This window comes from Etheostoma spectabile, chromosome 6, assembly GCF_008692095.1.
Source record: "Etheostoma spectabile isolate EspeVRDwgs_2016 chromosome 6, UIUC_Espe_1.0, whole genome shotgun sequence".
NCBI classification, from domain to species: Eukaryota; Metazoa; Chordata; class Actinopteri; order Perciformes; family Percidae; genus Etheostoma; species Etheostoma spectabile.
This window is the reverse complement of record NC_045738.1, coordinates 27556011-27570743: the sequence shown is the minus strand read 5'-3', so window position 1 is coordinate 27570743 and position 14733 is coordinate 27556011. Positions and strand designations below refer to the sequence as shown.

Genomic DNA, 14733 nt, shown 5'->3' with positions numbered 1-14733 from the left:
AATTGATACTATAAATAAAATTGAATTGAATTGAATTGAATTAGGCCAGCAGTAGTCTCTCAATGCCAGACCTTCATCCACAGCGTTGTCTGGGTTCTGGCTAGTAACACACAACATTCCAGGTTGGGATAAAAACATGCTCTGGTTTATTGGCATTTCTTTAAACCAATCACAATTGTCTTACAAAGCCACAGTGCCGCTGCAAAGTTGACATGTTTTGGTAAAACGTGTACGTTTAAAAGTTTCAAAAGTTGTTAGTTGTGCAACAGAAAACTTAGATTGGACAGACAGTCTAGCTAGCTGTCTATTTACACTGCGAGATCTGAGGAGTAGTTAACCAAAGTCCTCATAAATTCCCCCGGAATTAAATTACAACACAAAGAGAGCAGAAGGTGACGGACATCCAGCGGAATTTCAATCCGTGTATATGGATATAGTCTATAGTCTATAGCAGTGGTTCCCAAACGTTTTTAGCTCAAGTCCCAAAAGAGAAATTGGGTGTCTCCCCGGGACCCGAATTTACAAAAATACACCATGAATCATTGTCACATCTACATTTTTTAACTGTGGACAAAAGACGGAACAAACCATGAATTTAAATGTGTATGAAGTATATTTATTCCATTATAAAAGTCAACAAAAACAGAAAAGGTCTCTATTCTCCTTTCTGTGTCTCACCCCTTTCTCAACTCATTTTCTTATCCCTTCCTAGGATAAGAGAAGAGAGAGAGAGGAAAGAAAACACAGCATCTGAGCTGAACAGACCAGTGTAGCAAAAAAGAACGCTCATTCACATAAGATTGATATGCATTTTACTCTGCCAATTGGCAACCCAATAAAACGGGTCTGCGACCCATTTTGGGTCCCGACCCTAAGTTTGGGAAACATTGGTCTATAGTAAAGTCCTCCGTGAGGCTCTTCGATGATACAAGCATGATTCAATTCAATTCAATTTATTTATAGTATCAAATCACAACAAAAGTTATCTCAAGATGACACTTTACAGATAGAGCAGGGTAGACCACACTCCAGAATCCACAAGGACCAACAGTTCCAGTTTTTTCTCCAGAGCAAGCAACAGGTGCGACAGGCGAGGAAAAACTCCTTTTAGGCAGAACCTCGGTCAGACCCAGGCTTTGGGAGGCGGGTCTGACGGGCCGGTGGGGTTAGAATGAAGAGTTAGTTTGTAGTAGTTCTTTGTAGCATAGCAGGGCACGTGGGCGTTACAAGGCACAGCAGGACGTAGCTGGGCACCGCAGAGCGAGCAGGAGTAACATGGCATCGCAGGACATGTAGCGGGACCATGGACAGCTGCTACCCTGATTTTTGGCGCTTCCCTGATCCGAGGAAACGTGCTGGGGGGAAAAGAACATAAGGACTCCGGAGAATGACTCCCCGGAGCTAAATTAGTAACAAGCATTTCTGGGACATGGATGCACACAAATGGAAAGATAGATGAGAGAGGAGCTCAGTGTGTCAAAGGAAGTCCCCCAGCAGTCTAAAAGAGAGAGAGAGAGAGAGAGAGGGAGAGAGACATGACCATCCCACTGTCTAGCAGAGGGGGCTATGAGAGAGAGAGAGAGAGAGAGAGAGACATGACCATCCCACTGTCTAGCGGAGGTGGTATATGAGAGAGGAGAGAGGAGAGGAGAGACATGGCCATCCCACTGTCTGCGGAGGTGGCTAGAGAGGAGAGAGAGAGAGAGAGAGAGAGGAGGAGAGAGAGAGAGAGAGACATGACCATCCCACTGTCTAGCGGAGGTGGCTATGAGAGAGAGAGAGAGAGAGAGAGAGAAACATGCCATCCCACTGTCTAGCGGAGGTGGTAGAGAGAGAGAGAGAGAGAGACATGACCATCCACTGTCTGCGGAGGTGGCTATGAGAGAGAGAGAGAGACATGACCATCCCACTGTCTAGCGGAGGTGGCTATGAGAGAGAGAGAGAGAGAGAGAGAGAGAGAGAGAGAGAGGATGACCATCCCACTGTCTAGCGGAGATGGCTATGAGAGAGAGAGAATTCAATTTTATTTATTTAGTGCTTAATCACAACAACAGTTATCTCTTTGCCTCTAGCGGCATAACTAAGGGATGGTTCAGGACTCTCCTGAGCCAGCCCTAACTATAAGCTTTATCAAAAAGGAAAGTCTTAAGCCTACTCTTAAATATGGAGACGGTGTCTGCCTCCCGAACCCAAACTGGAACCTGGTTCCACAGGAGAGGAGCCTGATAGCTGAACGCTCTGGCTCCTGTTCTACTTTTAGAGACTCTAGGAACCACCAGTAATCCTGCATTCTGGGAGCGCAGCGCTCTTGTAGGGTTGTAAGGTACTATGAGCTCTTTAAGATAAGATGGTGCCTGACCATTAAGAGCTTTGTAGGTCAGGAGAAGGATTTTAAATTCTATTCTGGATTTTACAGGAAGCCAATGCAGAGAGGCTAAAACAGGAGAGATGTGGTCTCTTTTCCTGGTTCCCGTCAGAACACGTGCTGCAGCATTCTGGATCAGCTGAAGAGTCCTTATGGACTTTTCCGAGCAGCCTGATAACAAAGAATTGCAGTAATCCAACCTAGTAGTAACAAATGCATGGACTAGTTTTTCTGCATCATTTTTAGACAGGATATTCCTGATTTTTGCAATATTACGTAAGTGAAAAAAGGCGATCCTTGAAATTTGCTTTAAGTGGGAATTAAAGGACATGTCCTGATCAAAGATGACTCCAAGATTCTTCACAGTGGTGCTGGAGGCCAGGGTGATGCCATCCAGAGTAACTATATCTTTGGATAATGCGTCACGGAGGTGCTTGGGTCCCAGAGCAATAACTTCCGTTTTATCTGAGTTTAACATTAGAAAATTACAGGTCATCCAGGTTTTAATATCCTGAAGGCACATTTGAAGTTTAGCTAACTGATTAGTTTCATCCGGCTTGATCGACAGATATAACTGAGTATCATCTGCATAACAATGAAAGTTTATGGAGTGTTTCCTAATAATACTGCCTAAAGGAAGCATATATAAAGTGAACAGGATTGGACCGAGCACAGATCCTTGTGGGACTCCATGACTACCTTGGCGTGCACAGAGGATCATCGTTAACATAACAAACTGAGATCGATCTGATAATAAGACTAACCAGCTTAGGCAGTCCCTTTAATGCCAATTAAATGTTCCAATCTCTGTAATAAGATATAATGGTCAATGGTATCAAATGCAGCGCTAGATCTAATAACACAAGTACAGAGATAAGTCCTTTGTCTGAAGCAATTAGGAGGTCATTAGTAATTTTCACAAGTGCTGTCTCTGTGCTATGATGAACTCTAAATCCTGACTGAAAATCCTCAAATAAGCTGCTATGCAGAAAGTCGCACAGTGTTTGGCGACTCTTTCTCAAGAATAGAGAGAAATGGAAGGTTGGATATAGGTCTATAGTTGGCTAAAACATCTGGACAAGGTTTGGCTTTTAGAAGAGGTTTAATTACAGCTACTTAAAGTTCTGTGGTACATAGCCTGTAATAAAGACAAATTGGTATATTCAGTAGTGAAGTGTTGACTAATGGTAAAACTTCTTTAAGTAGCCTAGTCGGAATGGGGTCTAAGAGGCAGGTTGTGGCTTAGATGAAGAAATAATTGAATTAAATTGATAAAGATCAAGTGACGAAAGCAGTCAAAACAGTATCTGGTTTTACAGCTGTTTCTAAGGTTCCTGAGTTAGAGATAAGCCAGTTAAAGGCCGGTCTTGGTGAATTTTGCTTCTAATAGTTATAATTTTACATTGAAGAACCTCATAAAGTCGTTACTACTAAGAGCTCTGGGAATACTTGGCTCAGTAGAGCTGTGACCTTCTGTTAGCCTGGCTACAGTACTGAAAAGAAACCTGGGGTTGTTCCTATTTTCCTCTATCAATGACGAGTAGTACGCTGCTCTGGCATTGATGGAGGTGAGGCAGGTGCCGCCAGCCGAGGCAGGAGAATAAGGAGTCGTGGCCATCCAAGAACTGCATCCTCGAGGAGCAGATGCCACAAAGCTTGCTAGCGGTCAAAGACATTAGTCAGTGACACCAGAGAGAGAGGATTTAGAGTGTGAAAGTAGATCTGTGCTCCAAGGTGGCTGAATGAAAATGAGAGATGAACAGTGCTGGGGCAAGATGCATAAAACTCATGATTCATGACTAAAACCGCATACACTCAAGGAGAGAAATATACAGTTTCTTTTCATCAGATATATAAAAACTGCATGCATGGCCCATTATGATTATATACATCTCCATCATTGGGAAAATGGTCTAGTTTGCATATCAAGACTTGTGCTTTCTCCACCACTCATTAGTCCTGTCAATGAGAAATGTATTAAGGAAGGTGCAATGTCACCAACTTTGTCGCTCCGGCAAAGCTCTTCAAAGGTGCCAAATCAGCTGTCATTATGCACGGCTGTGTCCATACAGAACCACTAATTCATCACATTTCTGCAAACCATCATTGCGTTTCTCAATCATCATTATTATATGGCCAGGTTGGCTCAGTGGTAGAGCAGGCCCACATGTACTGAGAAGTTCATGCCTCGACGCAGAGGTCTAGGGTTTGAATCTAATCTGTGATGATTTCCTGCATGTCTTGCCTCCCTTTCTCACCTAGCTGTCCTATCAAATAAAGGCAGAAAAGCCCAAAAACAATCTTTAAAAAAAAAATCCTCATTATAATTAAATGTCAGAAGGATAGTCAATGAGTCATTCATAGCGTTCATGTTGAAACAGACTTCAGAAAGTGTCTCACAATTCCAGATAAAAGTAGAAGATAATTAGATATTATCTGATTGTATGTGATTGCTATCTCCTGATTAGGCTGTGAGTCAACCAACTGTGTGTGTGTGTGTGTGTGTGTGGATTAGTCAGTCAATCAGTTTTTACATCTAACCAGTAGTGCAATCATTAAGTGCCTTCACTTTATAGCAGTTCTTCAAAAAAGATATTAATTTCAGAATGCAGTATAATCATGTTAGTCCATTGCTAAAGTGTATTTAGCAAATAAAGTGCATAGAGTTCTGAGAAATCAGTCAGTCCATAGTCCTTATAATAGTAGAGACAGAATGCAGTATGATCATCATATAGTGCATTGTTGAGGTGTATTAGTAAAGTGCATAGTGATCAGAGGTAGTCAGACAGTCCATAGACCATGTGCAGAAGGAGAGTGGTCGGAGTGGGGCGGTGCAGCAGCTAGTGTTGGGTTAAGCAGTGTTATGGTGTTGTGAATGAAGCCGTTTCTGAGCCTGGTGGTGTTACTACTAAGGCTCCTGTAATGTCTCCCGGACAGGAGAATGGAGTACAGTCCATGACTGGGCTGTGTGTGGTCCTCGATGATATTGTGTGCACGTCGCAGACACAGTGAGTGATGAAGGTCAGTGATGGCCGGGAGTGATGTGCCAATGATTTTTTGAGCTGTTTTCCCCACCCGCCGCAGGGCTTTCCTGCCTGCCATTGTGCAGTTCCCACATTGTGAAGCAGTTAGTGAGGATGCTCTCAACTGTGCAGCAATAGACGTTAAGGAGGATCTGAGGGCAGAGTCCAGCTTTTTTTCAGTTTTCTGAGACAGAAGAGGTGTTGTTGAGCTTTCTCGATCAGAGTGGAGGTATTGAGTGACCAGGAGAGGTCATATAAAATGTGGACACCCAGGAGCTTAAAGATGGTGATCCGCTCTACTCAAGGAGAATTTAGGAAGGAGTTAGTGTTGTGAATGGGGGCGCAGTCATGGGTGAAGATGGTGTACAGTAATGGGCTGAGCACACACACCAGTGTTTAGAGGAAGTGTGAAGGAATGTGCGTGTCTGAGGGTTGCAGCTGCTATGGAGTGTATATTGTCTATACATCTGTGTTTGCTGCCTTGGTGATGCTTTATTCAGCGGTTAAAATGGCCCATCATTTTGTAGTTCATGTAGCCTCCATAGGTCCATGGTCTCCATAATTGTCAAAGGCTTTTGTCCTTTTCTGGTTAATTCTAGCGGCAAAATGTTGTAGCACTGTTTCCATCCTTTTGTAACAAATGGCTTTATTTATAGTTAATACATAATGAAGGTCATGTTTTATACACATACCCTATAAATTGATAAAAACTTACTTTTTGGCTGCAAGGTTGAGGAAACCCCTTGACTGATGGGACTGTACGACCACCATGCAAAATCTGTTCATAATCAATTCGGTGAGGATTAATTAATGGATTACCAACATTTCTAAATGCATTTCTACTAAATAGAAATGGTATACGGACATAAATGGTTTTCTTCTCACAACACATTTTTTTGTTCTTGTTAATTGATTAGGCATGAGTAAATTATTTATGAATCACTTACAAAGCCATCAGTTACAACGTTTTCTTTCAACTCTTTATAACCTGTGCCTTATTAGAAAGTAGTGGCAATACGTTTCCTGGTGTTTTTTTTCAAAGGAGAAATTTTGGTTTGGCTTTGAGAGTCTATTGCAAGTTGTAATCATCCATCCCCTCACTAACCCACAGGGCCAGGACCAGCCACACCTACCAGGAAGTGTTAAGTGTTGTAACACGAGAGGCCACTGAAATGTTCATCACCCACTTTGTCCTGGCAAAAAGCGTATAAGGAGGCTAAAAAAAACGGCATGGAAGCATCTAGTCATAAAACAACCCTGAAAACTGCCTCCCTTTGAAGTTTGGTGAATTATGGAAATGTTTTCCCCAAAGTAGGTTTCTGATGAAAGGACTGCTTTCTATGAATGTCGGAGGATGCTGAGTGCATGTTGTTTTATTTTCTGTTTCAGCTCATAGCTCAGACCATCACGCTGAGAAATGCAACGGCTCGATGCTATGCACGCGGCTAACTAACTGTTAGCAATGGCTCGGGTGCTGAGTTCGAATTAGGATGCCTCGGATGATGCACACGCGCTGCTGCTCGTGTTGCTCCTCCTCGACAGACTTCGATTCGAAGAGTGTAGCCTAAAGGGACTTCAACCGGAAACCAAACTTTTTTCTTCGAACTTTTTTTTGCTGTTGCTCTGAAGCAAAAGAGGAAAAAGGAGACGACCCATTGATGTCATAAAGTACACGGTTCCTTATTTTCTTCATTTACTACATGGGCTGTTGGGAATGTTACAGCTGCCGGCCAACAGGGGAGAAGTAAACCGTTTCTGGCGAGGATAAGGGCGACGTCGAGGGATTTTTGGCTAGTCAACACTCACTTAACGGATTTTGGTCCTTTATCATGGAAGATGTGAGTAGTCACTTCAGTCCCACCGTGCATGCGGCTTCGCTTTTTGTAGCAGTTTATACCGTCTTTGCAATGTTTGGGCTGTGGTTTTGGAATATTTTAATTAGAGTGAACACTTCACCAGGCATTCACTAAGTGATGTAATAAACCTAGGGAGCTAAATAACGTTACTCGCTTAAGGGCGCGACCAAGTTATTAAGTTAAAGGGCCCATAGAATAGGTGGCAGTGCGAATTCAAACCGCTATTTTCGTGATAGCCTACATGTAATAGTAGTTAGAGAAATAAGTTACTTTGAGAGTGTATGCGATATAAGACTGTCTGTTGCAGTCGTTCTAAAGTCTACATTATTTGGCACACATTGCACCTGCCCACCTGTCAATGTGTTTCATCAACTTCTTGGACAGAATCTATGAGCAACTTTTAGCGACTGTAGAGAGCGGCGTACTCTATTTAAAAATATTAAATCTTATATTAGCGCCACGTGTGGAGGTAAACATATAACACTTCAAACAGAAATTCAGACCTTGTCTGAGTCAGATGTGCCTTTTGGTAAATTCGGCATTGTTACAACCACCATTTAGCACATACGTGAATTGCGTTTCAACATTTAGTATTCGGTTACACACGCTTGACGGTTGATTTTGTCAGGGGAGGATTTGGGGTTAAACATATCTAAAGGTTGAAATTTCGCAAATGAAATATACCTAATGGATTGTACCTATGCCGAATCCGTTACGATAGGCAAATATGTCAAATAAAGGGTTAACTAAAGTTTAATAACGTTTCCTGTGTTTATAATAACCACGTACATTTTGATTTGTCATGTTTATGAACGATGCTTGGCGTGCCGTTGTCAACAGAGTAAACTAACACTCGAAACAAGACTATTGTAACGACATTTTGCAGTTTAATTTGTGGCATCCGATCCTAAAACATAAACACATTATACATAACCTACGCTAATTTAACAGTTTATTTAACTGCATACCTCAATGAAAAGTTGGTATTTTGAGGAAGCCAACTTTTTAGAAAAAGGAAGTGAAGTAGAGACATACTAGCATGTTACCTACAGTATACAGGGAACTTGTTGCAAGCATTTTCGAGCATGCTGGACCCCGCCCTTTGAAAGCAACATTGATCAACATTTAGCTGCCTGCCCTCAGCCATCCATATTTCTGAAAATTAAATGCAGCTTTTCTTTATCTTTTACTTGCCTACATTTATAGGATCACTCTCCAGTCCTGACTATAAAAAGCTATAACCCACCTTTAACCTATATATAGGCCAACATTCTCACTTATTCTCATAGTCATCTTCATCATCTTCCACCATATTCAAATTGCGTTGGCATGTAGTGTATACACTGAGAATTATAACTGAATTAATCAAAATTAAGTGTTAAAGTCAACTGAAGGCTAAATAGAGTTTATAGAACATATGTTGAAAAAGTTTATACCAGGAAATACATCAGTCATATTTCCAGATTTGTAAGTGATTCAAACAGGAGCCGCAGAAACCTTAAGATTAGATTAGATTCAACTTTATTGTCATTACACATGTACAGGTACAAGGCAACGAAATGCAGTTTAGGTCTAACCAGAAGTGCAATAGCAGTAAGTGCAGGATATACAATGGTTCCGTAAGTGCAAGACATGGATATGTAATGGATAAATATAGAAAATAATACTATTATAAACAGAGTTTTACAGATGGGTTTGTCCTATGAATACAAAATATAGATAACAAGTATTGTGAGCAAGATTTACAGCTAGGAATTTAGTGGATATTACTATAATTGCAAATTTTTACAGATATGTGCAAATAGCATAATATACTAATGGTTTACAGATTTTACAGGTGAGTATGTACTATAAATATATATATATACAGGCGGCTATTATTATCATAGACAGAATTTTTACACATAGCTATAATAAATTAGGCTAAAATGAGCAGTATAACAATGATTTAAAGGTAGTACAAATAAAGTAAAGTTTGGTCAGTGTCATGGGGATGGAGGTGTGATCAATAAACCTGTAGTTTCAAAGGTTGCAGCTTTCATTCTTACTTTTTCCATGTGTCAGTTCAGGAAGTGTCAGAATAACAAATGACATTCAATCATTTACTTTAATCCTAAAACTAATTTATGGACATTTTATGATGTAAGAATATGACGTCCAGTGTGACTGGGGATTCCCAAAGTGCAGCTGGGCGTGGGCCAATAGGACTTAAACTGCCTGAAAAGGACCCAGTAGAACATGCCAGAGTATGTCAACACTGCTAAGGGAGTCCCTGAGGCTAGATATATTAGTGGGGAGTAGTGCTGTTAAGTCACACTGAAATTCAAATCAGGGTTTCCGAGGGGTCTTAAAAAGTCTAAAAAAAGTCTGAAATTTGCAAAAGTAATGTGTTCTAGGTCTTAAATTTCATTGATAATGCTCTTAAAAAGGTCTTAAAAAGTCTTAAATTGGACTTGGTGAAACCTTCAGAAGCTCTGAAGATGTGTTTTTTCCCCAAAATGGATCACGTCGTCTACATACAACTGATTAATATTGCTCAAGTTGAAATAGTGCTTATGTGCCAGCTTATAGTGACATATGAAGCTATAATAAGACAACAATGTCACTGTCAAAACATCGCGAGGATGATGCAGATGCACGTAAATGCCGCACTACAAGGATTTTTGCTTTCTTTAATAGCCGTTATATTTTGTAAATTAAATTTAAAAAGTCTCTCGTTTCCACTTTCGCCTACTTATATCTGTTTTTGTTGACACCCGCCATGTCTGTAAAGAAAGAGGAAATGACCTAAAACGTCATTTTATGGCAAGGGAATTGTTAGCAGGTCATACAGTAGGAGGATGTGCTCCAGTGTAGCACGCTGCAATCCCAAAAGATTTTTTTCAACCCTTTGTAAAAATAGAAATATGTGCCCAAATATTTGTGGTATATAGTTTGTATTTTTTATGTTGTTGTTTGGATATTGTTAGGGCTGTCCTCAACTAAAGAAAGTCTTGGTCAGGTCGGCTTCTCGCTCACCCAGTAGAGTGTGTGCCCCATGTAGGCTGAGTCCTTTGCAGCGGCCCGGGTTCGAATCCAACCTTGCTGCATGTCATCCCCTCTCTCTCTCCCCACTTTGCTGTCATTACATTATATTACATGTCATTTAGCTGACGCTTGCATCCAAAGCTACTTCCAATTAAGTGCTTTCAACCCTGAAGGTGCAAACTCCAGACAACAAGTAGTAAGTGAAAGTACATTTCCTTAAATTAGCAAAACTACGAAAACATTTTTTATCCAAGATGCAGTCAGAAGAGATGTGTTCATTTTTTGGTTTTGTTTTTAAGATGATTTTTTGGGGCATTTTTTAGCCTTTATTTTGATATGACAGCAGAAAGCAGAAGGAGAAAGGGTCGAGGAGTAAACCTCTGTACATCGGCGCCTGCTCTACCAACTGAGCTATCCGGGCGCCCGGAAGAGATGTGTTTTTAGCCTTCAGTGGAAGATGCGTAGGCTTTCGGCCGTCCTGATGTCAATAGGGAGCTCATTCCACCATTTAGGAACCAGGACAGCAAACAGTCGGGATTTCATTGAGTGATCGGTTGTCCCTCACTGTGAGGGGGCAGCAAGCAGGTTGGCTGATGCAGAGCGGGGTGGGCCGGTTGGGGTATAGGGTTTGACCATTTCCTGGATGAGGACTGTCATTATCAAATAAAGGGAAAAGCCCACCAAAAAAGAATGTCTTAGTCAACTAACACAATGATTTTGTTGACTTATTGATTCAATGATTTAATCAACAGATCTGTAAAACTAAAGTCTCTCCACAAAGAATCACGCAAAAGCACCACTTTAAATCTTGTGTTTACCAGAGATGTGCTCATACGTTTCTTGGGAATAAATCCTGTAGAATGAAAAAATAGCATTAAAAGGACTAATGGACTAGAGAAATCTTAGTCGACTAAGACCAAAACAACCGATTAGTCGACTGATTGACACATAGGGGTCAGCCCTAGATATTGTACTCTCATATGTAAAGTAGGGCTGCACAATTAATTGCAGTTTTATCGAAAATGCAATATGGACTAGTACAATATCCAAATCGCAGGGGGCACAATGTTTGATAAAGGCAAATTATGTGTCAAACCATTCTGAATTAAGAAGAACATCCTTGTTTGGTAGATCCTCCCAAGAATCACACTATTCAACATTTTTGGGATTTTAATATTTTTCAAAGAAAATGACAATAATGTCATTTGTCAAAAATGATCATTCCCTCCAATGTAAATTATACATTATACAGTATCGGTGAAAAATAATCACTATTAGATATTTTCCTCATATTGTGCAGCCCTACTCTAAAGCTGAACTGAAACTAGTGCTTGGTGTTTATGACTGGAAAGATTGTTGCTATGATCACTCACTACTTGGCTCGCTGTCCATTGACAGCTGTTTTGCTCAGTTCTCTTTACTTTCCCGTTCCCCTCCTCTCTACTTCACATTCTGCTTTATCTTCTTTATCTTTCACCCCTCAAAACCACCGTGGCCTTTCCTTGTCTCAGCTCTGAGTCATCCTTTTCTCGCCATCCCACTGACCCAGAGTTCATATTGTGACGTGTTTGCCTGACCCATTCAGCAATGAGGAAACAGACTGGCACATTATGTGTCAGGCAGAAAACAATTAACCCTCTCTCATAATCATCCTGCTATCCAGGCCTCTGCTACACAATGGATGTGTGTGTGTGTGTGTGTATGTGTGTGTGTGCATCGTCTTGCTGGGGCACCGCTGACAATTTCTGGGAAAGTGCTTTTATGAAAAAGAAAGTGTCCCAAATAGTGAATGCATGTGTGTGTTCTTGAATTTGTGACAAAAAAAGTACTCAAAAGATGGAAATTTGAGGAAAATGCTTTTTTGGAAGACATTTACTTCATTTCTACATATTGCAAAATGGGTTAATTTAGGATTGCATAAAAATAGGGAAGTGTTGTTCTTGTTCACCTCTTCGATACTTCTCCATCTCCGTCCTACACACATATAGACACATGCACAGCGGGAGGACTTACTTCAGGTTTCTGGAAGTAAAAGTCCTGTTCTCTTTTCTACATCGACAATGCCAGGTGACTGACAGCTAGGATGGGCATGAAATTCTGGCTGAAACCTCAGTACAAACAATAAGCCCGTGTACATAACTAAATCTCCACAGTGCATTTCAGTAAGAGGCTAAATCACTGAGCGTCATATTGGGTGCACCGCAGAGTGTAAGTTAAAGAGTAACTACCATTTTTTCAACGGGGACCTTATTTCCCTATGTTTTTGTGCGTAAGTGATTGATAAGAACAACAGTATTTGACATTGGTCCAGTAGCGTGACCGCTGTAACCAACACGATCCAGAAGCCATTGAAAGAAATTATTCCAATCATTTCTGCAGGGTTTTCAAAGGTCTAAAAAAAAGTCTTAAATTTGCTTCAGTATTGTGTTATAGGTCTTACATCATTTTAAACAGGTCTTAATTTTTCTATGTTCGAGTAACGCTGCCTTTGATGCTCATTGAAATGTTTTTATTTATTCTGTGCTGTGTCGTAGTTCTCTCTTTTGCTCATCCAAATATAGTTTGCTGTATATATATATATATAGAGAGAGAGAGAGAGAGAGAGAAAGAGAGAGAGAGATAGATTATTATTACTCTGTGTTGCTTTAATTACATTTTAATAAGATTATTCAATTGCAAGTACGTTTGTGACTCTGCATTTAGTTGTACTTTTATGTTGTAATTTAGGTCTTACATTTAGTTTATAAAGGGCTTAAAAAGTCTTATATTTGACTTGGTAAAACATGCAGAAACCCTGATTTTAGAACGGTACTTAACAGGGAAAAGACAACACCAATATTCAGTCAGAGACCATTTATAGGAAATGGTTATAGAGTGACATTTGGCAGAAAATGCTGTTTTTCAGGGCGCTCAACTTTAACAAACTAACCCTTTAAGACTTAGTTAAAACAACAATAGACGATAAACAATGACAAATACAGCACATAATGTGGATGTTCGGGGGGGGGGTGGAGTAATAGTGACCAGTGTCAAGCTGCTATAGCAACTGCACTTTGTATATGATTGGTCAGCTGTTTGACCAAACAGCTGACTAACACTCTGCTTCATTAGTCTCATCAGTTTTTTTGCCGCCATTTATAGATTTTATAAAATGTGTCACCATATGTGGGAGGAAGCATTTGTGCATGCTATTTAGTAAAGTCTATCCGCTATCTAGCTAATAAAGGTTAAATAAAATAAAAAAAATAAAAAAATTTAAATCATTTAGTTCAAGGGAGGTATTTAATATTCCACTTTGTTGGGCAGTGACATTCCAGAAGAATTTGGTGACCAAAGCATAAAACAGGAAGTGAGTCATGGCGATGATTAGGTAGACCAATGCTTTGTCCGTCTTCTTTCTGTTTACAAGGCTGCTTCTTCTAGAAAATAGAGCTGAAACAATTTGTCAATTAATTGAACAACATACAAATAGAATTGGAAACAATTTCAGACGGTCTAACTGTATCTAAAAAAATCTGCAAACCTTCCCTTAACGCTAGCGTTAGCTATCTAGCTTGGTTAGCACAACGCTGAATAAGGCATTTCTAGGTGACCAAAAGATTTCAATTAACTTTGATGAAGGAAAAACACACCATGAAATGGTTAAAGTTTAAGATGAAAACACGGACAACACCCAAAAACAAGATGAGGTCTATTTTAACTTCCACAGTGTTAGCATGGTTAGCATTTCTAAGCCTCTGTCCTGATCGACAGGTCCTAAAGCATCCCCTGCTTTATCGTCTATTTTAAAATAAATGGGACCATAATATACTGTATGTTTTTATGAATCAGTATTGCTGTCCCCCTCGCTTTAGTATTAAATTGTGAGTGGTAAACTTGTCCCACCCAAGGCTTCTTAAGTTTTACATGGTCTGCAGAGACCAAATGAGTTTCCTGTAGAAATGCTATTTCTGTTTTAAGTTTTTTAAGGTGGGAAAAAATTTTGGCCCGTTTCACTGGTCCTCTCACGCCCTTTACATTCCAACTAGTAAAGCGAACCGCTGAGGAGTCCACTCCTACACTGTTGCTGCATACATTAGCCATGATAATCCAATTTTATACCTGTCCCGGCCCAGCAGCTCCACCTGGCACCCCCACGGGTGCATGTCTTCCCATGCATGTTCAAATTTTTAAAAAAAAATAACGTAGAAAAAACAACACAAAACAGCTGTATGAATGAAAAAGGCAGCCCTGAACCCAACCCTCTGTAGAACCCACCCCAGTTGTATCCTTGCTCCTCTTGACGAAGCCAACCGCTGTACCTCAAACACCTCATAGGTCTTCCGATAGGCCATACACATCCCCAAACTAACTTTGGAAGGTTCCCAACAAACTTGGTATTAGGGAGTTACACCCTTTAAACAGTAAGGTAAAACAGCACCAGCAATAATAAACGGTGGATAGTGTAATCTCCACAGGGCAA

General features: G+C 40.4%; 2 protein-coding genes across 3 annotated transcripts in view; one reads left to right on the top strand and one right to left on the bottom strand.

Moving 5' to 3' along the window:
* The window catches only part of rwdd3 (RWD domain containing 3), a 44465-nt gene that overhangs the window by 21484 nt on the left and 8248 nt on the right, over nucleotides 1-14733 (bottom strand). For both annotated transcript variants that reach the window (XM_032518490.1, XM_032518489.1), the window contains exon 2: nucleotides 13476-13481. The gene's annotated coding sequence lies outside the window, so the exon portion shown is untranslated. The remainder of the gene's footprint in view (nucleotides 1-13475; nucleotides 13482-14733) is intronic.
* Nucleotides 6853-14733, top strand: part of plekho2 (pleckstrin homology domain containing, family O member 2) — a 38088-nt gene continuing 30207 nt past the window's right edge. Inside the window, exon 1 of the mRNA XM_032518484.1 lies at nucleotides 6853-7226. Within this exon, the coding sequence (XP_032374375.1) occupies nucleotides 7218-7226 (9 nt within the window). The 5' untranslated portion in view covers nucleotides 6853-7217. The remainder of the gene's footprint in view (nucleotides 7227-14733) is intronic.